The sequence below is a fragment of the Ctenocephalides felis genome, unplaced genomic scaffold (assembly GCF_003426905.1).
Source record: "Ctenocephalides felis isolate EL2017-DRISC unplaced genomic scaffold, ASM342690v1 CF-g0.4_SCAFFOLD_01492, whole genome shotgun sequence".
Lineage (NCBI taxonomy): Eukaryota > Metazoa > Arthropoda > Insecta > Siphonaptera > Pulicidae > Ctenocephalides > Ctenocephalides felis.
This window is the reverse complement of record NW_020537646.1, coordinates 58034602-58060488: the sequence shown is the minus strand read 5'-3', so window position 1 is coordinate 58060488 and position 25887 is coordinate 58034602. Positions and strand designations below refer to the sequence as shown.

Genomic DNA, 25887 nt, shown 5'->3' with positions numbered 1-25887 from the left:
ATGTTTTAGGATTCTTTTCATTCAAAGATTATTTTAGTCTAGCTTAGATTTTATACAATGTTTTAGTTATAATTTTGTTTTAAAAAATAATTTAGGCTTACGTTTTACGCATAGGGTTACATTTTATTCATTATTTTTGTTAGGGTTACGTTGTATACATGATTAGGTTTGGTTTCGATCTTAACCTTAATTCAGTGGAAGCTAACTAAAACTCAACAAACAACAAATAGAAGGTTCAGTAAATGAAATAAAATTGAAACACTTCTGATGTTGTAATACTAAACCAAAATACTTCATACTGTCTTGGAATTGACAGATATATTTCGTTTTTTCTGCAATATTTGCTATGAGGGAACAAGATATATTGTATTTTAACGTAATATATTGTCTAAGATAAAGGCTATCATCTTGGTATTAGACAATATAATAATAATAATACTTGTTTGGCTGTGATAATAATGATCTTGACAGGTTTTAGCTGTCAAAGTTATGAACAATGAATCCAATACATTTCAACTTGACGTCTAACTTCTATTTCGTCGCCAACTTCGTGCTGGCTGAAATATGCAAATGTCAAAATTCTTAGCCTGATTTAAGGTGGTGTATTGCACGCATATTAGATTCCATTTTTAAATTCTTTCCAGATTTAATTCTTGATATTCCACTGCTTACTTTTTTACCCTTAGATTTAACATTAATCACTTTTTTGTTTTCACAATCACCTTCACTAATTAATACATTGTTTTCTTTTGATAATTCATAAAATTCTTCAACACTCTCATTATCAGAATAATAAGTTCTCATAGCCTCAGCTACTGTTACACCTATTTCGGCGCATGACGGTACATTGTTATCGGGCGCGCGACCCGATACCTGCCCGTCCTCGTACTCCATAAACAAACACTATTCCTCACTATTGTATTCGATGTTGCACCTTTCGAAGTCAACTACCGACTGAGCTAACCTTCATATTAAGTTATTGGCTATTATAACTCGAAATAATTTGACAATGTCCCCTTCAATTCAATCTAAATTTAGGATCTTAATTCAAATAACATAAATAAAACTAATAATAAAACATAAAAATATTTCAGCTTGAATACTAATTCTAAACCCACCACATTTTTTAGACCTGGCATCATAGAATCATTATTTATTTTAATTCCTAAAACAATTTTTAGATACCTTGATTAGTTTTTTGCTAATAACAATGAAAAAATTTATAATCCCGGAATTATGCTACTACCAGACATATGACAAAAGATTTTAACTAGTTGAAAGAATTATCTTACATTAAGGCAAGTTGCATGAACTTGCAGAAATGTTTAATAATCAATAAAGATTTGATAAACCAATATTGAGATCTAGATATTAAGATAACATTTTCAACTGCACGATTAAATATATCACGTACGTAGCTCTTGATATTATTTAATGATAAAAAATAATGGTTAATTTTTTTACATAACTAGATAAGTTATTTAGACTTATTTTATATAAGTTTCATCGAAAAATTCAACAGTAAATCATGAACCTCAGCCCATCTTTGCCCAAGACTAATCAGCACGATCTCCAAAAAATATCTTTTAAAAAGTTTCTGAATTTTTAAAATCGACTCAGAATTTTTGGCTAAAACGTAGTCAAAAATGGTTCACTTCTCTCTTAAGAAACGCCTCAGCCGATAGTCGCACAAGACTGAAAAACGATATTCCTCATCTAGATATATCGAATGGCGAAAACGTCGATGAAAGATATAATTTTAACGAACGCCAAATATCGTCACTAATTTCCGCAAACTTTTACAAATTTTTAAAATTAAACGATTCTTTGTGGAGCCGTAATATATAAGTTTTATCAAGGAAACTGTGATATCTATGGTCAAAACAAAAATTCATAAAAATCGCTGAAAAGACCTTTTTCAACAGTTAATTACAAGATCATTAAATCATTACCAAAAACTAATAAACTAATCAGGCCGATTTACAACCAATATCTTACGAGCAGTGTTTGCTCGTCGCGCAAAAATAACAAACGCTTATCCTTATCGAGTTACATCAAATGACTTTTAATTTTTGAAATCAGCCAAACCGTTTTTGAGTTAAAGTCGACGAAAGGTCAAAAACTTGTTTACAAAAAAAATACACACATACTTTTCCCAAATTTTAGAAAAATATGTTGTATGTGTGTGTTCATTTTCAGACTATCATTCGATTCAAAATGGCTTGAAACATCAAAAAAACATAAAATTAGCAAATTGGATTTTTTTATAAAAACATAAACTTCGCCTGCGCGAAGTTAACGAAGTATTTGTTTATTATACAAAAATTACTGGTCAAAATGCCTATAAAAAAAACTTAATAACTCTCCAAACAACTCAATAATTTAAGAATTAAGAGTTTTAGGATTTCAATCAACTAACAAGCATCAAATGGTCAATGTTATCTCAATATAAATCTAAAAAATATTTAATATTAGCATCTATTAAAAAAAGAAATCAGCATAGAATAAAAAAACTAATGTGAATATTTTACATAGTAAAATCTACTCCATTGTAAAATTTGAATAGTCAAAACGATGTGACTAATAGATATATACACGGATACATACAAACCTTCTAATATAACAACGCAATTTGCCTTCTTCGGGTAATGCCCTGGATATCCAGGACTATATAAAATTTTTGCATCAGGATCACCAACAGTGAATGTCAGACATGGGTCTTCGTCATGCAGAAGTAAGTTTCTTTTAACATGGGATTGTTTTATTCCCAAAGAAAGTGATTGTTGCTTAATATTGTTAACTGCCAAGTCAGTCAACACACTATTGTTTACAATATTCATATTTTCACTTAATTTCTTAGAAATATCAAATAATTCATATCCACTAATTGCTCTGTCATGTAAATTTAATTTAATACTTTTATTGATCATAATTCTAAAATCAACGATATTATGTTCAGTCATTAAATCACTAAAATTACTTGTAACAATTGATGATGCACTTTCATTTCCACTTTCAGCTACTTTCGTTATGTTACTATAGATTGATCTGTTTGTATATAATGTGGGATATGTATCTGCATAGCTCTTGTTATGTTGGTTGTAATCATCTGTCGTGATGATAGAATGTATACCTAAAAATTAAATTTTATATGTCACAAACGTTAAATAAATATTCATATGTTCACACACACACATACATACACACACATTCATACATATATATATATATATATATATATATATATATATATATTTTGAAATATGTGAGTTTGGTGTTGATATTATATTTTGATAGGTTATTTAAAATCGGGCAGTAACACCAAGTAAAGTGTGGGAGTTGTAATGATTATGATAATATATTTAATTAGAAACTCCCAACATAATAAAAAAATATAAATTTATTAACTGTAAAAATATTTCCATATCAAAAATTATTTTGGTGTTACTGCCCGATTTTAAATAACCTATCAAAAATATATATATATATATATATATATATATATATATTAAAATAACACATAACTACCCCTCTCCCTATATGCATAAAAACGCCATGTCTCTGATGAGGAGTGTGTCGAGGGCTGAGAGTGGTTGCCGGCATTAACAGTCTAGACTAGAGGTAGTCTTGAAGTAGTCATGGTCGAGGGTGTGAGTTGCCTACATGGCTTCAGAGTCAAAAAAATATAAATTTATTAACTGTAAAAATATTTCCATATCAAAAAATATTTTGATATGGAAATATTTTTACAGTTAATAAATTTATATTTTTTTATTATGTTGGGAGTTTCTAATTAAATATATTATCATAATCATTACAACTCCCACACTTTACTTGGTGTTACTGCCCGATTTTAAATAACCTATCAAAATATATATATATATATATATATATATATATATATTAAAATAACACATAACTACCCCTCTCCCTATATGCATAAAAACGCCATGTCTCTGATGAGGAGTGTGTCGAGGGCTGAGAGTGGTTGCCGGCATTAACAGTCTAGACTAGAGGTAGTCTTGAAGTAGTCATGGTCGAGGGTGTGAGTTGCCTACATGGCTTCAGAGTCGGCAAAAGTGCGGTCCAGCGCCCGAAAGTTAATAAAATGTTTTTAATGTGAGCTTAGAGGACGTCATGAGGGGACAGCGTTTCGGAAGCTATCCCCAAACCTACAGTAGACTTTGTGTAGTTCCTATAGTTTATATGATGGAAGTAAATGTAACTATTTGTGTGTGAAGTGAACCGGGCCCGATGTATGGACAGGTATTGGACACTGGTTGCGCCGTGGGTTACAGATATAAGTTGCATGTTAGAATAAGCAATGTTTTAGAATAAGGAATTATTATGTGTAAATATAGGTTAGTCAATTAAGTAAGAACAAACGTATTTTCATTAGTAGTATTTGAAGTAATCAGTCTCTTACAGAATCGCGACGTCACGGTAAGGTTGTAGAGAGACCGCTAATGTACAAGCAATAATAACAAATTAGAGCATGAATTAAGGAGAGTAGTAATAAATGAAAGGGGATTTATGACAAATGATGGAAGCGCGTGGACTACTTTTCGTTGGTTTAACGATCAAATGATTAAATAGCATAAATTATTTTGGTAATCATCCGGGTCCACCATCGACGGTAGTACTTACGATCTCGGTAATATAATTTTATTGTTTAGTACATTTGCGGTCAATTTATTTATAATTTTACAGGTTCGTCGTTTTATTTTTCTCATTTTGTTATTCATTAATTTTGTGTTTTGATTTTTCGCAATATAGAGCAATTTGAAATAATGTTTAGGTATTTATAAATTAAAATGTAATTGTGTGACCATAAGGTTGTTCTATGTATTTTGGGACTATTGTAAACGTAATTTGCGAAATTGTTTGGCGCGAAAATGAATAATCAAGTAGTCCAAGTAATTATTAGAATTTTGATTTGTTGATTTGAAAATGTATTTAATTTGTAAAATGTAAAGGTTGTTTCATAATAATTTTGAAATGCTGAATCTATTTGTTGTATTGGTAATTTTGTTCGATAATATTTTTTTGTTCAGTTGCGCGGGTTTGTTTTATTTAGATTTTCGGGAAAGGCTTTTTATAGGCCTTAAGTTATTCATACATTGAAATATATTAGACAGAAGCTTATACGGCGAATGAAAATAATCAATAATAATATTTATTGTTTTATTCGTCGCGTTGGATTTTTTATTATGACTAATGAATATACTTATATACAAGATATAAATAACTTTTAGTTTTTAATAAATATTTCCATACTTATATACAGTATTTGTCGAGACGCGCGATAATGACGAGCCTTATGCTTGCTCGTCGCTCTTGCATAGCGACTTTATATGGGTGTTCCTGTACCGGCAGCGCGTATGCTAGCTGAAGTTTTTCCAACTTTTCACTTAAAGTTCCACTTACATTTAAATGAATTTTTGAATAACAGAAGAAAAATGTACAGGCTTTCGAATGATGCTAATATAAAAGTAGTCCAAAGTCCAAAGTCCAGAAAATAAAAAATGAAAAATTATTTTCTCCTTTTCATGCACTAACAAATAATTTTTTTACATTATTTGTTATGAACAACATAGACAAGATCAGTATAAATAGAATGGCGTTAAAATTTTTTCGATATCTCTCATATTTCCGACAAAAAGTGAGTTTGAAAAAAGGGGCCACTTTCATATGTTTTCACTGATATCTCGGACAAATGATGATCTACGGATTTGAAATTTGGTATTTCGAATTTTTTCGAAAATACCTATAAAATAGCATCAAAATTATTTGAATACCAGGGTGGGGCCAATTCTGTATGGAAACACTCCCATACCCTTTATTACTCTAAACAAGCACAACAATATTTTGTGTAGCTGTTTAACATTTATATACAGATATACTTTATAATGGACAACTATGCAGTTTATTCATTGCTAGTAATAATGAAATTATTCAAGATTGTTATATTACAGCTGTCCACTGTGTGAAAAAATATTATAAAATTTATTAAACAGCAAATACTTTATTTCTCTAATAAAGGATAAAGTCCTAGATGCTAATTCCAATGACAAACCGATCATGTTGTATTTGAAATATGACTTTAATTGCTTTATTGTTTTCAAACATTTTTAATGCTATTATAAATTTATAATTTATTATTATATAAATATGTATAATTGCTGACATTAAATAATGTGTGCATCACGAATGTTACCATATTACTGATGAACATTATTCAAAATTGTCATATGATGTACAGTAGAATCCGATTAGTATGATGCCGGATCAATTGACAACCGCTTATTATGACGTAATCGCACAAGGAAGTTTGGTTTCCATATAAAATTCCTTAAAAAAGCAGTCGGATATATTGACATCGCTTACATTGACATGTCGCTTATAATGACCCATTTTTGAAAAAAATTATGTCAAGTTGTAATGACCGATATGAATTTACATGATGTGGCCAAGTCTACGAAAGCGATTGCTATGTCATTTGTGCACAATAGCACCAGGGACTGTTTTTACAATACAATTATGTAAAGAAATCAATATAAAATTACTGATTACTTACATTAAGAAAACACATTTGTATGTTTATGGGTAGAGTAAACCAGTTATTAATGGTCCACCACGGATATCTGATAAAGAAATAAAATTAGATTTTTTTTAACAATAATATTTGATAGTAAGGGGGTAAAATGTATAAATATATAATCAGCTATCACCTTTATTTTTATGACTTCGCTATCAGAAGATAAGCAGCACATGAATGGGATAAAAAGGACCAGCTAAACCTTTACTTTGGCAAAGGTGTGAGCAATAAAATAGTAAAGTTTAAAAAAAAAAATTACAAGAGATTAATTAAATAAATTGTTATTGCGGCTCTTCTGATGAATATTTCTGACCTTGTAACATATTCTTTGTAACAAATGTATCTACCCATAAAATTAATATTTTGCATTATATTAAATTTTAATATGTGTCATTTTTATTTTTAATTGAAATGTATGTATAGGCTTTTCTTTTAAATTACTAAAACATGTATTATATTGAAATATTAAAATAGTTTTTCTTCAGTATACTTTGTATGACAACCGGTTAGTATGACGAGATTTCGGCGTCCATTCGATGTCATACTAAGCGGATTCTACTGTATTTATCTTGAACTTAAATGCTATCTCGTACAATAGCAAAAAAGTTTTACTTCAATCACGTGTGAACCTTACTCGCACTCTTTTTTTATTTCGTTTGCTTTAATTTGCAATTTTTTTTTCAAAATATCAAAAATATGATTCGAATTTTAATTTTAATTTTAGTTACAACTCAAAAGCTCACCCGTATACATGGAATAAAATATAATAATGCTTAGAAATATGAGATAAGGTCTTTTAATTATAAATTCTCTTGATTAAGTTTTGTTTATTTACTTATTTACATTTTACTTAATTATATGTAAACATATATAAACAAAGACGTTCAATTTATGAGATATTGAATTTTGTCTATAAGATACGAATGATAAAAGTTACGAATATTTCATTACGGTACGAAAAGTTCCAGCAATTTGCATTAAGGCACGATGCCATGCACCACCATCTGATATACCAACTTCCCAAAATGCTGGAACTGTACGTTTGCAGATGACATATGCATACTATCTCTAAAATAGCATCCAAACTTTTGCAGCGTCACATTCCAATAATGTTTTCTCAAAAACTTTGTGTTTATTTTATAAGGGAAATATTTTACTATCAAGACTAACCAGAAGCCCATTGCTCTTAAGTTCAACAGTCATTCGAAAATGCTTCAGATCGACCACATAGGCACATATAAAATATATTTCCAAGTCACGATATCGAAAATTTCATTAAGGTTAATTAATTCTGATTAAGCTTTATTTATAATTGATTATTAGAGCTTGCTTATAAAGAAACTAATAGAAATAGCAATTATTTTGATTATACAAAGAATACATGTCTTCAAATGTACACACACAATTTTCTACTAACCTGTGATCAACACGATTTTGAGAAAACATATACAAGACAAGTCAAGAACAGCTGCAGACCTCCCATTTGGTTTCATGTTCTACACCTAATCAGCACTTTTACGTCTAACTGCTGATGAACCAAACGGCTTCATCCGAGCGTCCTTTGAGAAAGACCTATACATGCCCTGTACTAAAATTATAGGACAAGTTAAATATATTTGGACCAATAATGTCTTAATTGTTAGTTAAAGTAAATATATCTATAATATCCATAAATATATGTTTAACAAACGTAAATGCTTTTATACCTGCATCAATCTGCTATCATAATTTATGTGTTTTTAAATACAAGTTATATATATATATATATATATATATATATATATATACACTAGATGACCCGACACACGTTGTCCTGTACCAAAATCTACGTTTTTTCAATATCCTATACTAATATTTAGCGTTCAGTTAAAAATAATAATTATTGTTTTTCGAATTACTATTTACACCAATGTTAAAATGATGATTCTCAATTCCCACAGTTAACACTTTAATTATTCGATTTTTTTTACTGTGCTCCAATTTTCTTGATATGTTGGAAATAGGCTAATCTTAATCTTAAGTTCAGGAGCGAAAACAATTTGCACTCCGTCATCACCCCCCGCATTAATTGGATTATAACTCATTTAATTCTAATATTATCAGAACTTGTAATATGATATTTTAAAGGTAATTCAATGAGCTATAACTTTCTCTTTTATAAATTTTACCGTAACTCCTCTTATTTTCAAACGGCGAAGTAGGGCTCAAAAGACAATGTGGTTGGGCATAACTCTATCAATATTTGTGTAACAGAAAAATAATAAAAAGCAACAATTAGTCAGAAAAAGACCTTGAATCTATATACCTATATACGTATCTTTTAATCTTTCAATGATGTTTTGGCTATTTTTAAATGGATTTTTTTTCATGAAATCATGAGTTTTTTGAAAATCGTTTGTACTAAAGTTGTGGTTGATGGTTGATCCATCAAGATCTCTTAAACCAAGTTAATTCTAGATGGAATACGATTATTATTAATTTTGGTGGAAATGGCACTCATAAACTATTTAATTTAAATGAAAAAAGCATTATATGCGTCTTTTATTTGCATGATAGCTCACTCATTTTACACTCAGAAGTACTCATTTAAAGATTATTTTGAGCATTATAAAACCCCATTTTCAAAAACTAGCCTAATATTGTTCCAAGAACACTTTATAAAACAACAATTTATTAAGATTTTCATTGATATAATTTTGTACATTACATGATATTCATGAGTTAAAAGGTATATTTCTGAAGATATTAGCAAAAAAACGATGAGAAACGCAAAAAAAACTAATTTTCAGTAGCAAATCCTAGAAAATTCCCTTAAGAAGCTTCAGGAAGATTTATTAAAATCCGAATAATTTACGAGGATTATCCTTTCATACACCATTATAAAAGAATTTTATGTATAGGATATATATATATATATATATATATATATATATATATATATATATATATATTAAAGAAGTTAGTTTTGATGTTGAGAAATATGAGTAAGTTCTTCAAGGGCATACATTAAATAAAAGGCAAAGATTTAGAAGTTAATCTTTAATTTTTTCCAAACGTTTCGACATAGTATTTTATGTCATCATCAGTGGATCTAAAGAATGAATATTGAAAAATTAATATAAACTAGGGAAAAATTGACAGAAATTGGAAAAAGAACTATAGATATAAGTAATATAATTATAACAATAACAATTATACTTAACAGCTAGATAAACAAGAGAAATGAAAAGTAAAAAGAAATATATACAAACATACAAAAGCGTAATATATATACATAGGTATACGCACAAACAAACGTGTATATATGATATACATGTACAAACACGTACACATATACATATGTACATACGAATAATACGTATATATATATAAACATATACATACGGACATGTACATATGTATATATACACATATACATATATGCATACATACACATATATACATATATATATATATATATATATATATATATATACATATACATACATATATATACATATATATATATATATATATATATATATATATATATATATACACATATATACATATGCAATACAGACACATACATATATATATAGAAAACGAAGCTAACTTACATAAATATGGTCTTACATCAGAAGCTAGCGCAAGGCACATAATTTTGCATTATTATATATACACTAACTTGTTTTTTTTTTATTATTTTGTTGAACAGAGCTTAGCAAAATATTTGTGAAATATATAATATATTTTGCACAGAGAACGTAGTTGACCGAGCCCGAGGCCGTAATAACATGTGTTTAAAAATTATTTGAAGAGACCGTTTGAGGGAATAGTTGGCGGGTTTTTTACAATCAGTGTTTCGGAGTATGGGTGAGAGGCTAAGAATCAAAGTTCGGGATCGGACCGCGTAAGGGTAGGTTTACAGGTTCGGAATTACGCAGGTTAAGAGGAAACAAATTTGGAAATATTATTAAGTATCACCTGATAATTTTCACAGAGTAAGGAGGCATCATGGCGTTTATTAACACAAGATTCAGAAATGCTGATTAGACAACATTCAGCAAATCTTCTCTGAATAATGTTCCGTTCGTGATAAAGTATACTAGCGTTATAAAAGTCGAAAGAATGTTTAAAAACTTTTATATGTTCTGTTATCATGGTTTGATTTTGTCGTGGGTTTTTAGAGTTATTATCATGTTGTTTTAGTCGTTTTATTAAATTTTGTCCAGTTTCACCTATGTAAATGGAATCACAATCATTGCATTTTAATTTATAGACAATATTTGATGTGCGTTCTAAACTAGTGGGTGATTTGAGGTTGGAAAAAAGGAAGCTAAGGGTTAAGTCTATGTTAAAAATTAATCTTAAGTCGACCTTGTGGAACAGTTTTTTCCAAATGGGAAAGAGTTCTTTAATAAACGGGAGACAAACATTACCAATAAAGTTATTGTCTTTGGAGATTTTGGTAGAAGAAGAAGAGGTATTATTGTTATTATTGAGAAATTTGAGTCTATTGTACGTGACAGAGTTTATGAGATTAGGAGGATAAGAGTTATTAATAAGCGTTGTGTGGATTAACGATAAATTAGCAGACCAAAATTGTTTGTCCGAGAGAAGTATGGCGTGGTCAACTAAATTAATTATAGTACCTATTTTCACGTTTGGAAAAAATTAAAGATTAACTTTTATATCTTTGCCTTTTATTTGATGTATGCCCTTGAAGAACTTACTATATATATATATATATATATATATATATATATATATATATATATACTAGCTGACCCGGCAAACGTAAGTGAGGTATATTCTAAACAATTTCTAGAGAATCAAAAATATCAATGCTTTAAGTGTATAAGGATGTGTTGTTTGAATGCTATATACCAGACATCGGCAACCTACGGCACGCGTGCCAAGCTTATGCTTATGCCCCACGCGATGGGGTTCTTAATGGCACTCTAAGTAATCAGGAAAATCGCAAATATCGAGTGATTTTTAAATAAGAGAAAATGTTTAATTATAATTATTTTTCTAACGTAGCTCGCTAATGTAATTCAACCTACGTTGAAGTACTTGAAGATGAATTTTTCAGAAGATGCAAAGACTTTGAAGCTTATGTGTCTATATTTTCCTTTCTCATAAAACCAGATACATCAATAATACCGTTTGATTTGTTGATTTTCGAATGGATTAATGTTGATAATTTTGAAATTGAAATTATCAAACTAATATCTTCAGAATTATGGAGAACAAAATTGAAGGAATTACAAAAAAATCTGGAAAATGACTCTATGGAAAAATCGTCAGCCATATGAAATTGTTGAATGACATTGCCGGAAAAGATTTAATTGTTTAAAGAAAATTGTATGCGCTCTCCTTTCAGCTTTTGGTTCCACATATCTCTGTGAGCCAATTTTTTCTCACATGTAACATATTTTGAGTTCACAAAGAAATAGTTTAACAACTAAACATTCAGAATCTTGTGTGAAATTAAAAGTTACAAATTATACCCCGGACATTGAAATGTTAAGGAAAAATGTGCAGGCACAAGGTTCGCATTAAAGTTGTTTAGTTTATATTCAGTGGCGAAATAACCTTTCTGCCGCCCTAGGCCCTATCTGATCAGGCGCCCTTTTTAATAGACATTTTTTTACTTTTTTAATTAAACTATAAATTTATTCTAAATTACTTAAATACAACTTTTAACTTTGCGTAAAGTACTCGTAAGTTATAGTAATCGCACAAGATCGAAAATGAAATTTTTTGCATATTTTTACGTTTCAGACATTTCTAAACATTTTGGCATACCCCAAAAAAAATTGATGTGTGTGTATGTATGTATGTTTCATTTTCATAAATAAGAAAGTTCTGATTAGTTTTTCGCTAAGACAGGTTTAGCCGTTTGGAAAATACAGAACAAAAGTGCAAAAATTGCAATTCAGTTTTTAAAAGAACCGAGAGGCTGGTTTCCGAATAATTCAAAAAAAAATTACTTGTACTAAAGGAATGAATAATTACCTAAATTTTTGGGAAGGCAGGTTTAACGGTCAACCAAGCATTTTTTTGTAATTAGTAAAAGAAAGAAAAAAATCGTCAAAGTTTTAGCCCACAATTTTAAGTCGATTTTAAAAATTCAAAAACCATTCGAAAAATCATGGTTGGAAATCGTATTTATTAGTTTTTGGTAAAAACCTGCCGGACTGATTAGGTTTGCGGGACGATCGACCGAGCCGGTTGTTTGAAATTAGCATAAAAAAGCAAACATATTACGTTTTTGGAATGAAGCCAGAAACCGATTTTTAAAATTGAAAAAAGATGTCTGAAAGATATCAATTAGGAGTCAAAATATTTGACAATTTTAAAAATTCATCAAAGTTTGATAAAACTTTATAGTCAAAATTTGTGTTAAAAGGCGCTTTTGTGATGTGATAAATCAAAATTTAATTTTCAAAAACGCCTGAACTGATTTCACAAATTAAAAAGACATTGGACTAAACTCGATAAATAGAACCGAGATATTCAAAAATTTCGAGTTTTTTTAAATTCTAAAATTTTATTTTTTTTATTTTATTTTCATTCTGCAATCTATAAAAATAATTATATTTAGCAGAGAATGCTGACAAGAGTTTACAAATGGTTGTTTACAAATTAGTAGATACGCCCAGTGGTGTATCTACTATAGTTAACATATAAAAAAGAAAAAACTAAAGACAAATATAGAGAAAAAATATATATATATATATATATATATATATATATATATAAATAAACTATAATAAATCTCGAGGTATTTTCCCTTTGAGCCTGGTCGGCTGGCCTTCCTGGTATAAGTTGCATGCTAGTTGGTTTGGATGTGCGTCAATTCTATTCTTATAATTACAGGCAAACATTGATATATGTTCTTGAATTGTAGGTATACCCGTGTCTTTGTGGAGAATCCATGTTGGCGTGTAGTGAGGAGCGTTTGATATTTGCCGCAGGAATTTGTTTTGTGCTCGTTGTATTATGTTTAAATTGCTCTTTTTAGCAGTACCCCAAAGTTGTAATCCGTAGGTCCACACGGGTTTGATCACAGCCTTATATATAAGTAATTTGTTGTAAGTTGATAATTCTGATCTTCTGTTTAGGAGCCAATAATAATTTTTGAAGATCAGATGTATTTCTTTATGTGTACTTTCCAGTTGAGTTTCCTATCTAAGTGAATGCCGAGATACTTTATTGATTCTTTGGACGGAATAATTTCATCGTTGAGTATAACTGCTGGGCAAGTTTGGGTGCGAAGCGTGAAAGTTATATGAACTGATTTTGTGCTATTTACTTCTATCCTCCACAACGAAAACCATTTCTCAGCTAAGCTGAGATGGTGCTGAAGGCTGTTGGAAGCTGCAGTCGGATCTTTGTTTGTGGCGATGATGCACGTATCATCAGCAAATGTGGCTAAACTCGTATCAGTTGAAGTTGGAAAATCAGCTGTAAAAATTAGAAATAGTGTTGGGACGAGGACACTCCCTTGAGGCACTCCAGAATTAATTTCGGTAGTATTTGAATCCGTATTGGCGATGCTGACAAAAAAATTCTATTTTGTAAATAGGATTTTATTCATAGGAATAAAGAATCTGGTAAACATCTTTTAATTTTATACATTAATCCGGTATGCCATACTTTGTCAAATGCCTGCTTGAGATCCAAAAAAGCCGCAGAACAGTACTCTTTATTATGCAGTGCATTGTTAATTACGTTTATTATTCTGTGAACTTGCTCAATCGTTGAATGTTTGTCTCGAAACCCAAATTGATGGTTCGGAATAAAACTTTGTTCTTGTAGGATTATTTTAATCCGTTGAAAGATTAGCTTTTCAAATATTTTCGATATGCAAGACAATAAACTTATCGGCCGGTAGGAAGATAATAGATAAGGGTCTTTACCTGGTTTGACTATAAGGATTATTTTAGCTCTTTTCCAAGACTGCGGAAAAGTTTTCATTCTCAGTATAGAGTTATATATTATTGTGAGCATTCTAATAGCTTTTCTTGGAAGTTCTTTAAGCATTTTAATAGAAATCCGGTCTGGTCGAGGTGATTTTCTAGAATTCGCTTTTGCAATTTCTTGAGTTACTTCAGCCGCAGTAAAACGATTAACATCATGAGTCACTAGCGACGGTGAATCCTGAAGAAAATCATAAATGAATTGTTCATCATTAGAGTTGCATTTACGTGAAAATGGCTGAAATGTGAGGCGCAGGTGTTTGGCGAATGCATTAGTTTTTTCTTCTGGACTTCTTGCCCATGAACCGTCTGTTTTTCTTAAAGGAGGAATTGGTATAATTGGTCTTTTTAATTTTTTGGTTGCTTTCCAAAGAGAATAATTTGTTTCACTATTTGCAGAAAGATTATGTAAGTAGTTTTCAAAAGAAACATTTTTATAATTTATTATTAAATTTTTCAGGTCTCTGCATGCACTGTTAAATTTTCTTTTATTTTCCGGTGATCTAGTTATTTGCCAAATTCTTCTTAATTTCCTTTTCTGTGCAATGATTTTTTTAATATCTATGGGCACAGAGTGACTGTGATTGTGATTTAGAATAGGAGTCGATATTTTAGCTGCTGCAATTAATGCATTTGTGAAGTTGTTGATACCTATATTCAAATCATTATCACTTTTTAATGGAATATTACAGTTAATGCTGTCTTCGATGTATTCTTGGAAAAGATGCCAATCGGTAAATTTGTTTGTAAGCGAACTCATGACTTTGGTTGGAGTATTAGTGGAGTATTTAAGAATTACTGGTGAATGATCAGAACTGAGATCTAGACTTGGATTTATTTCAACACTCTCGTTTTTAATATTTTTGGCTACAAAAAAATCGAGGAGGTCTGGAATTTTGTTCAAATCAGTTGGCCAGTATGTGGGCTCACCCGTAGAAAATGTCCGAAGATTATTATTATTTATTGTTTTATACAATTGACGGCCTCTAGGTGTTATTAGTCTAGATCCCCAAAATGTGTGCTTTGCGTTATAATCACCTCCCGCAATAAACAAATTTCCAAGGCTGGTAAAAAAAGTTGTAAACTGATTTTCAGTAATAATGTGCCTTGGCGGACAATAGATTGCCGATACTGTAATTTTGTGAGTAATTAGGTCAATTGAAACATTTGTCGATTGTATGTAGTCAGTATCAAAAGGTTCTGTCTCGTAATGTCTTATGTTTGACTTGATGATAATGGCAGTGCACCGTGAGGTCTGTTGCTCTGTCAATATTTTAATCATGTTTTTAAGTTCTGTTAAGTCATTAGATTTATTGTTAGTATTGTTCTCAGAGTTACTATTGTTTATTGAGTTCGTTGAGTCAGTAGGTAAAGTTGTGTTGTTTCTAGTAATATTGGAGTAAGTTACGCCCGGTCTTAAAGTAGCATTTGGTTTTAAATTTTGCACATTACTTGTTTTCTGACGTAATGAAGTGTTTTTTTTTTCAATATATTCTTTATAGACGTGACAGCCTTTATAGTTAGCAGGGTGATTTTCATTACAAAGGACACACTTTACTTGGTCGACCTTTTTTTCCCACTTGCATTTTTCTGTCAAGTGATTTTGAGCGCATTTAACGCATCTGGGGGTGCGGTGGCAATAATTTCTGGTATGACCATATCTTTGGCAGCGAGTACACTGAACAATTTCCCTAGAGAACCTCTTTGCCTCTATTTCCACTTTAGTTTTATATAAAAAATCAATTTTATAAAAATCTTTATTATTAGGTTGTTGTTCAAGCTCAATTAAAAACATGTTCAGAGGGAATTTTGAGATTCTGCTTTTTATGTTGTGAATACGAACGACTTTGTGACCTAACTGTTGGATTTCATTCATTCATTCATTCATTTCATATCTGTATTCATATCTGTATCCGTATCCGTGCTGAAATGTAGGTTTTTAACCACTATTTTAAACGTTCTTTTACATTTCTCCTGGAAAGAATGCATTTGAGTACCCCTCTCTTTCAGAAGTTTAAGAATTTTATTGTAAAGTTTAGCATTATCAAGATTAACTCTAACCCTAGTTTCGTCAATAACTTTTATTTGATAAAGATTTTTTGCTTCACATTCTAAGAGTTGAGCTAATGGTTTGATATCACATACCTCATGTATAAAAATTGGCGGCGGTCTGTTAACTGGGCTGCCTTTATCACTCGATTCTTCTGTATTAGGATTAGCTAAAACTTCATATATATTGCTTGTGGGAGTTGGGTTTAGCCAGTAATTCGAATTTGAAGATGTTTTTTTTTGCATGTTGATTCTTCATTTAAATTTCTTTTGAATTTTTTGTTTCTTACTTCAAACCATTCTGAATCCTTACTGGTGGTTGCTTCTTGATTAAATTCATTTAGGGAAATTGAGTCATTTTTCTGATGTAAAGAATCTTCTTCAACAATATCTGTATCAGACCTCTTACACTTGTTAGTATGCGTATTGACCTTTTTTGGTTTGACTGGGGAGCATTCTAAATCCATCTGATCGGTATCCGTATTTAAAATTTTTGACATTTTCAAGTAAAAGTTATTAATTCCCCCGTAGGGGAATATTTCTCTATTACGTACTCACACAGGAATGTTTCTATTCGAATTTTTAGACCAAAATCATAAAATTCCTGCAAGTTATTTGCAAATTGAATAAATTTAATATTTCTCAGTATTATGAATGTCACAATTTTTTTTTTTTTTTGAAAAAATTTTGAAATCAGTAGAATTGCCTTTTCGGAAAACTAATCATTTCTTCATATCTCTGAAATACCACGAACAAAATATTTTTTGAGTCATTCCAATCGAATGATCTGTACTGTCAAAACCTTCATGGCCACTTTTGCACTTTCTGCGGTCTGTATCTCCAAAAATGCGTAGGGGAATATTTCTCTATTACGTACTCACACAGGAATGTTTCTATTCGAATTTTTAGACCAAAATCATAAAATTCCTGCAAGTTATTTGCAAATTGAATAAATTTAATATTTCTCAGTATTATGAATGTCACAATATTTTTTTTTTTTTTTTTTGAAAATATTTTGAAATCAGTGGAATTGCCTTTTCGGAAAACTAATCATTTCTTCATATCACTGATATACCACGAACAAAATATTTTTTGAGTCATTCCAATCGAATGATCTGTACTGTCAAAACCTTCATGACCACTTTTGCACTTTCTGCGGTCTGTATCTCCAAAAATGCTATACCTGCCTTTGGCATAAACAGTACGCCTCTCAGTCAAAGCCAAGCGAATATTTTTTGAATCATTCATGGCGATTGATCCTTGCATTTAAACTATCTTAAAAGTAATCTTTGAAAATTAAAAATCTTGGTACGGAATGATCCAAAATAATGAAGACAAAATTTATAATAATTAATAATTTTTTTATAAAAAATCTAATAATTTGATGTCAATGATCATTTTTTATTACCAAATGACACCTTTTTGGATCACCAAAAACGCTGACCATGCTCTCGCAAAATTTTCGATAGTTCTTATTTCGTCATACAAGTAAAAAGTGTCTTGAATTATTCAAATCGGACGCTCCGTTTTTAAAAAATTGAATTAGAATTTTTTTAACTCTTTGCTCCCTATTCCAAAACTGTCTTTGCAAAAAACTAATCAGCACGTCTTCCCGAATGCTAATTGGCAAAAAATTGTAACCGCATAAACACATGCATACATCCATTTTTTCTAAGGCATGTCAAAATGTTCAGGAGAACTTGAAGCGTAGAGATATATAAACAATTTTATTTACGATTTTTTAGGATTATTATAACTTAGCCTTCCTGAAGTTGAAAAAAAAGCCAATTAGAGGAAGTTACCAAATTATCAGATATTTTAGTTTAAGATTCAATTTTATCCTAAAGGCATGTTTAAAAAAATATATTTTCACATACAAAAAAAATGACATAAATTAGTTAACAACAATGAATATATTATGTTAATTCGCCATTGCTTGATTTAATACCGAAAAACTGATACTAAAATGAAAATGGCTAATATAATTCAAACTTCCAGTGATGAAAAATATTCATTTTCTTGTAAAAAACAAGTAATAATAGATGCATTTGATGCAGAAACAATGAATGAAAGTGTGTAATATGAATTACTTAATAATCATTATTTTTCACAAACAGATAATTATATATAAAAGTAATTCGATATATAACTGTAATAAGATGTTAGAAAGCTTTGTTCTAGAGGAATAAAATTAGGAACTAGTTTGAAATATCTTATGAAATATGTATACAAAATGAATAATTATAAATATGTATCATTTATATATAAAAAAAATGTTTTATTTTATTTTATCAATATGCAATGCAAATATATTTATTTTCAGAATGCTTTCATAAATATCGGCTATTTATAAATATCACACATTTGTGTAGTATATGTAAAAAATTAATAATTATGATTATAATATTTAACCAAATAGATGTAAAAATAAATAAAAAAAAATATTCTGGCGGGATTCGAACTGGCGAATATGAGTCTAGGACTCGAACAAAAAGTTGTGAGTAAGCGCCGTAAACACTCGGCTATCCAGACATATAGATAAGCAGCGCAACGCGCGTTGATATAGGGCTTAGCGCGTTTTTCGCAGTTTTAATCAATTTTTATTTATTTTTTTTTAATTAAACCGCTTCTTATAGGACTCTTATATTTAAAGGTGTCCGGTTTGACAGCCAACTCTACAACTATGCAAAGTTTCATCAAAATCCCAGAAGAGTAAACCTGATGGTTACCTTGTAAGTCACAATTCAAAGAAAAATCAATTCCACAAACACTTAATGATACCATAAACGCACTGGAAACGCATTGGAATGCATAGTGCGAGAACATCTTCTGCTTTATACTATCCTTTGAATATAGTTGGTCGATATTTCGCAACATGATAATTGCCGATCCAACCTTTAATTGAAGATTGTGAGGTGACAATCCTAGCAAATCCAGCGAGTTTAAAAACTCCGGTGGATCGTTTTGGTTAGTTGCCGAATCAACTGATTCGCCTGTAATTTGTTCTTGAATTTTGAAATTTAATTAATTTACATCAATGTTTTTGGCTGCCAATATAGCTTGATTAAGAGAAAGATATTTCTATGTTTATATAAATATATTCAAAATTAGATTATCAAAAACTACACAAAATGTCATGACATAGATGATTGTTTTTTTTACAAATTGCGTTGCCTACTCGATTGAAGAAGAAAAGGGCTGTTTTTAGGGTTTTCCCGGCAATTATTCGTTTTTTCTCGCCGTAACAACCATCCTTGGACTTCAACGAACATTTAAAAAAAAGAATTGGCCAAATTGGTCCAGACGTTGTTGAGTTATGCGCTTACCAACACATTTTGCGATCCATTTTTATATATAAGATGGAGGGCTTTCGATCTGAACTTTTTTTACTCTTTTCCAATTCGTTTAGAATTTTGGAACAAGGTTCATCTTACTCATCAGAAGTGAAAACAATTTAGACTCCTTTACCACTTTTCGAGTGGATGACATTTCTTTTCAGTGGTGTAATTTTACTTTTTTCAAAATAACGTTGGGTATCGATAAAAGAACTAATTATAAGAGAAAAATGTTTAATAAAGTTTTTCAAAAATGCAAATACTTTTCAAGTTACTGGCTACTGACAATTTGTTTCTTTTTTGCGTTTTTCGTCGTTTTTTGCTAATATCTTCAAAAATATACGTTTTAACGAAAATCATGTAATGAACAAAATAATATCAATTAAAACCTTAATAAATCGCTATTTTATAGTGTTCTAGGAACAATACTAAGCTAGATATGAAAATGGGTTTTTATTGTGCTCAAAATAAGTACTTCTGCATGTAAAATGAGTGGGCTATCATGAAAATAAAAGACGCATACAATGTTTTTTTTCATTTAAATCAAATAGTTCATAAGTGCCATTTCCACCAAAATTAAAAATAATCGTTTTCCATCTGGAATTAACTTGGTTTAAGAGATCTTGATGGATTCTAGAAAATACCATAACTTTAGTATAAACGATTTTAAAAAACTCGATGATTTCATAAAAAAAATCATTTAAAAAAAACAACCAATTTCTCATTATAACATTTTTAAAAAAATACGTATAAAAGTATATATATGAAAAATCAAGGTATTTTTCTTACTAATTATTGTTTTTTATTATTTTTCTGTTACACAAATATTGATAGAGGTATGATTGTTTAAGGCTGTCATGAAAATAAAAGACGCATACAATGTTTTTTTTTCATTTAAATCAAATAGTTTATAAGTGCCATTTCCACCAAAATTAAAAATAATCGTTTTCCATCTAGAATTAACTTGGTTTAAGAGATCTTGATGGATTCTAGAAAATACCACAACTTTAGTACAAACGATTTTCAAAAAACTCATGATTTCATGAAAAAAAAAACATTTAAAAAACATTCAATTTCTCATTATAATATCTCTGAAAGAATACGTATAAAAGTATATATATATATGAAATTAAAAGTATATATAGTTTATTATTTTCCCATTACACAAATATTGATAGAGGTATTAATTAAGAAGTGCGCGGCTGTCCAACCAGAGGTCTTTCGAGCCTTTTAACCTTTCGCCGTTTCACAATAAGAGAAGTTACTGTAAAATTTATAATAGAGAAAGTTGTAGCTCATTTAATCACCTTTAAAATAGTGTATTACAAGTTCTGATAAAATCAGAATTCAAAGAGTAATAATCCAATTAATGTGGTGGATGGTGACGGAGTGCAAATTGTTTTCACTTCTGAACTTAAGATAAAGATTAGCCTATTTCCAAAATATCAAGTAAATTGAAGCACAGTAAAAAATTCACAGAACAATAATTTTGTTGATCGTAAGTTGAATAGAGCACATGTGAACAGGATTTGACAAATTAATTCACTTCAAATATAAATTCAAGCAATAATGTATATTGATTTATTGGAGAAAAAAATGTAATTTAGATATTAAAATTACTAAAAGCCAGTTAAAATATGGTACGAAATTATTAACATTATAGGCAACATTATTGAAGCAATTATTTTGGGTAGAAAAATAAAAGGTGATATTGCACAGCGAATGCTATATATTAATTCTTTTTGAATTTGTTGTACTTTTTAAAAGATTTCAATATTCAACACGTGTATCTTATGCTATGACCATAAATAACAAAGGCAGATGATCATTTTTAGTGTGATAAATTTGGAAAATCAATGTTTTAGTCGTGAATAAACATAAATCATTCATTTATACATCCACATCTACAGGTATGACTAAAAATACTATATAACCCTTGAATGCAATAAAATAAATTGAGCTATTGGAAATAAATTTGTTATATAAATCGCAGTGTATAATTTTTAATATACAATTTTATTGAACATTTTTTAATATTTGTTAAATGAATAATTAAAGTGTTAACTGTGGGAATTGAGAACAATCATTTTATTTGAAACAGTTCTACATTTAACATCACTCATATATTGGTGTAAATAGTAATTCAAAAAACAGTAATTATTATTTTTAACTAAGCAGTAAATATTAGTATAAAATATTGAAAAATTGTAGACGTGGGTACAGAACAACATCTGTCGGGTCAGCTAGTATATATATATATATATATATATATATATATATATATATATATGTATATATATATATATAAATGGAGCTCTCGATCAAATGATTCGCTAAAACTCGAAAACGGGTGAACCCACATGGCCAGTCTTAGTCTTGAAAAATTTGTGCCAATCCAGAGATGGTCGGAAAGGTGAGATAATATATCAAAATTGCGATGAAACTTTACATTTTTAATTTGAAAATTTTTGTAGAAGCGTAATTTAAATAAAACAATGGGCGGTGGGTAATACGTGAAATGTCAAACATTTTTGACAGATGATGTTCAAATACGTTTAATAGGATGTTTTACGTGAATATTATTTAATTATGATCAAATTGTAGTAAGTAGTTTTGTTTGTAGTTTTATTTATATACAAAAACGTTGTTAAGCGGGCCGTAAGTGTTAATAGAACCTCAAAATATCAACTTTTTTGAAATGTTAATATAAAAATTAATTTTTTGACGTTTTTGACATTTGTGTATTTATATACTCATAGGTATTTATAAAACATTTTCTAGGTTATATAATTTTTTATTTATGTTATTTAAATTCAGAACCTAAATTTGGTATCGATCTAAGGGACATTTTGTCGAATAACATTTTCCCAGAATTTATCAAAAAATAGATAGTAATATATGAAGGTCCGGGGTTAAAAAGGTCCACCACCGATGTGTCAAAAACCAGTAAAGTTAAGCATTGTTTAACAACAATATTTTAAAGTAGAGGGAAAAAGATATATAACCAGCTATAACATTGATTTTCATGACTTTGCTATCGGGGAATAAACGGTAATCTTTGAAAATCCATAATAAAAGTATTTTCTTCCGTTGGTAGTTTTTTAGCATAGTGAAAAGTGCAATTATTTTGTAAAATACCCTTAAAATTAAAATAAGACATTAGACCAGTTTGCCACCTGGCCATTCCAAGCACGTTCCAAGTTACCCCGTCTATGGTGTAAAAAGGTCCAGATAACAAATTATTGAAAGGCATAAAAAAATCACATTTCTACAATGATGAAGTAGCTGGCAGTTTTACTGAACGTAGTCAGATAATTGTTTGTTTGAAATGTATTATTTGTTGTGACATAATTGTTATGGTTTTCACAATATAGTTTATATTTGCTTAAAGTCAAATTGGACCTTTGTGTCTCCCCCTGGTCTACATATATACTTTTCATTAAATTTACTTTAATTCATCGAATGTTACTTGAAACTTTTCAAAAAGCAGACCGAAGAAGAAATACTTAATTCATTATCTATCTCTTCTCGCAGAAATTTGATTTTTTTTATAAGCTCAGTAGTATTATTTACAATTATACACAAAATCCAGGATCAGAAAAGAATCTGAAAAACTTGAAACGTAATCAATAAGTCGAAAGACCAAAAATACTTGGATTGGATTATACCATGTTTTCTTTAGAAAGTGTATAAAACTTCTAGTTTGATTGTATTGACAAAATCTAGACAAACTAATGGGGTTTATTGTTTTTATAATATCTCATTGTATATAGCAATCAAACAGCACATCCTTATACACTTAAAGGAATAATATTTTTGATTCTCTAGAAATTGTTTAGAATATACCTTACTTAGCAAAACAACGTTTGCAGGGTCTGCAAATGCATTATAAATTTTGTAATATACTCATTTATTAAAAACTTTAATAATTTCATTTTTTAACTTCCCGAAGGAGAAGTTTATGTTTTCATCAAAAAATTTGATTCGCTAATTTTATGTTTTCTCGACGTTTCAAGCCATTCTGAATCGAATGAGACCAAATTTGGAAAAGGTATGTGTTTGTGTAAGTGTGTGTGTGTGTATGTGAACAGATTTTTTGCCGTAAATCGACGTTTTCTCAAAAACGGCTGGATCGTTTTCAAAAATTTAAAAGCCATTCGATGTATCTCGATGAGGACTAGCGTTTATCAATTTGCGCGACGATCACCCAAACCGTTTCTTTGTAAATAGTAGAAAAGTTTTTTTTTTTTGATTTATTTCTTTATTAACAGCAATCAGAATACAAAGTATCCTATGAGCTATCGTGATAAATTTAACATATGCACAAACATGCACACAAACATACTCACACGCACGTTAACAGAAAAAGAAATTATATAATAGTAATCACTTTAGCAAGTGGTATACTAGTTGGCTCAAGTCCTTTGGCCATTTACTGGAAAACTACATATTCTATCTAATATATATATCTAATGTGATCATATACACTAACATACATACATACCTACGCACAGACGTTCACGCACACACTCTCTCAATAAAAGATTTATAAATATTTAATAGCGGTCACTTCATCTAGTAATATCCTGCTTAGATCAAATCCCTCGGCCATTTCTTCTTTAATCTTCTGCTGTTTGGAGTTTGGAGGATGATTTTCGAGCTTCCGGTGATGATTTTCACTGATTGATTTGATGACTTCATTGACAAACTGTATATTTAGATCATTATGGATCATCTGATTAGTTATGTACCAGGGGCCTAATATGATCATACGAGTAATTTTTTGATTGCATCCGTCGTATAAGATCAATATATGATTTACTTGAGCAGCTCCAAATCTGAAGACCATAAGTCCACAACGGTTTAATTATCATATTATAGATAAGGACCTTGTTTTCTAGAGATAATTTAGATCTATTAGTGCAAATGTGATGTCGCCAGGTGAGTTTTTCGTCGAAGCGTTCCAAGATATTTGACGGTGCTGACTGTTGAAATTTGATTACCATTTAAGTATGTTCCACTAGTTTCCAACTATGTTCCACAGTTTAGTCCAATCTTCAATAAAATTAAGATGATACTGCAGTTTTAAACAAGCAGTACTAGGATTGTCATCAGTGGATAAGATTGATATGTCGTGTGCAAAAGTGGCAATTGTGGTAATAGACGTTGTAGGAATATCGCACGTAAACAGGGTGTATAGGAATGGACCCAACACACTTCCCTGCGGTACCCCTGACTTGATAGGAAATACGTCTGATTACGAGGAATTAACATTGATTATGAACTTTTTGTTGATAATATATGATGTTAACATATTATGATATTTTACTGGTAAGCAGAGTCTAATTTTTGTGACAAGCCTGTCGTGGCACACTTTGCCGAATGCTTGTTTGACGTCCAAAAGGACGGCGGTGCAATATTGTTTGGATTCGAATGAGTTATAGATATGACTGCCAATCCTGTGGCACTGCTGTATGGTTGAGTGCTCTTTACGAAATCCATTTTGGTGATCATGGAAGACATTGGATTCCTTTAGAATATCCTGTAGTAACAGTGTTTCTAGAATTTTTGACAATATAGGAAGAAGGTTGATTGGCCTATAAGATGTGACTAAGTGTTTATTCTTGTCAATTTTTGAAATAATCTTTATTAAAGAAGTCTTGAATTGATTTGGCCAGTAGTCAAGTCTCACCATAGCGTTGAAGATATAGGTGATTATGATGAATCATTTTACAGGTAATTTTTTGAGCATTCTGGGAGATATTTGGTCTATTACAGGCGACTTTTTTGCTTTAACTTTCTTTATATCACTAACTACTAATTTGAGAGACAAGAAACATTTTTCGCTTTCGTGACTGCTATTAGGATCTAAAGCAGAACTAATGTTGACATTATAATTTGATAAATTGTTAGGCCGAAAAACTGTAGCTAAGTA

General features: G+C 29.9%; 1 protein-coding gene across 1 annotated transcript in view; it reads right to left on the bottom strand.

Annotated features, from left to right (window-relative positions):
* The window catches only part of LOC113371666 (neuropilin and tolloid-like protein 2), a 658950-nt gene that overhangs the window by 577650 nt on the left and 55413 nt on the right, over positions 1-25887 (bottom strand). Inside the window, exons 2-3 of the mRNA XM_026612314.1 lie at positions 8016-8186; positions 2612-3133 (exon numbers count right to left, since the gene is read on the bottom strand). Coding sequence (XP_026468099.1) covers positions 2612-3133; positions 8016-8091 — 598 coding nt within the window. The 5' untranslated portion in view covers positions 8092-8186. The remainder of the gene's footprint in view (positions 1-2611; positions 3134-8015; positions 8187-25887) is intronic.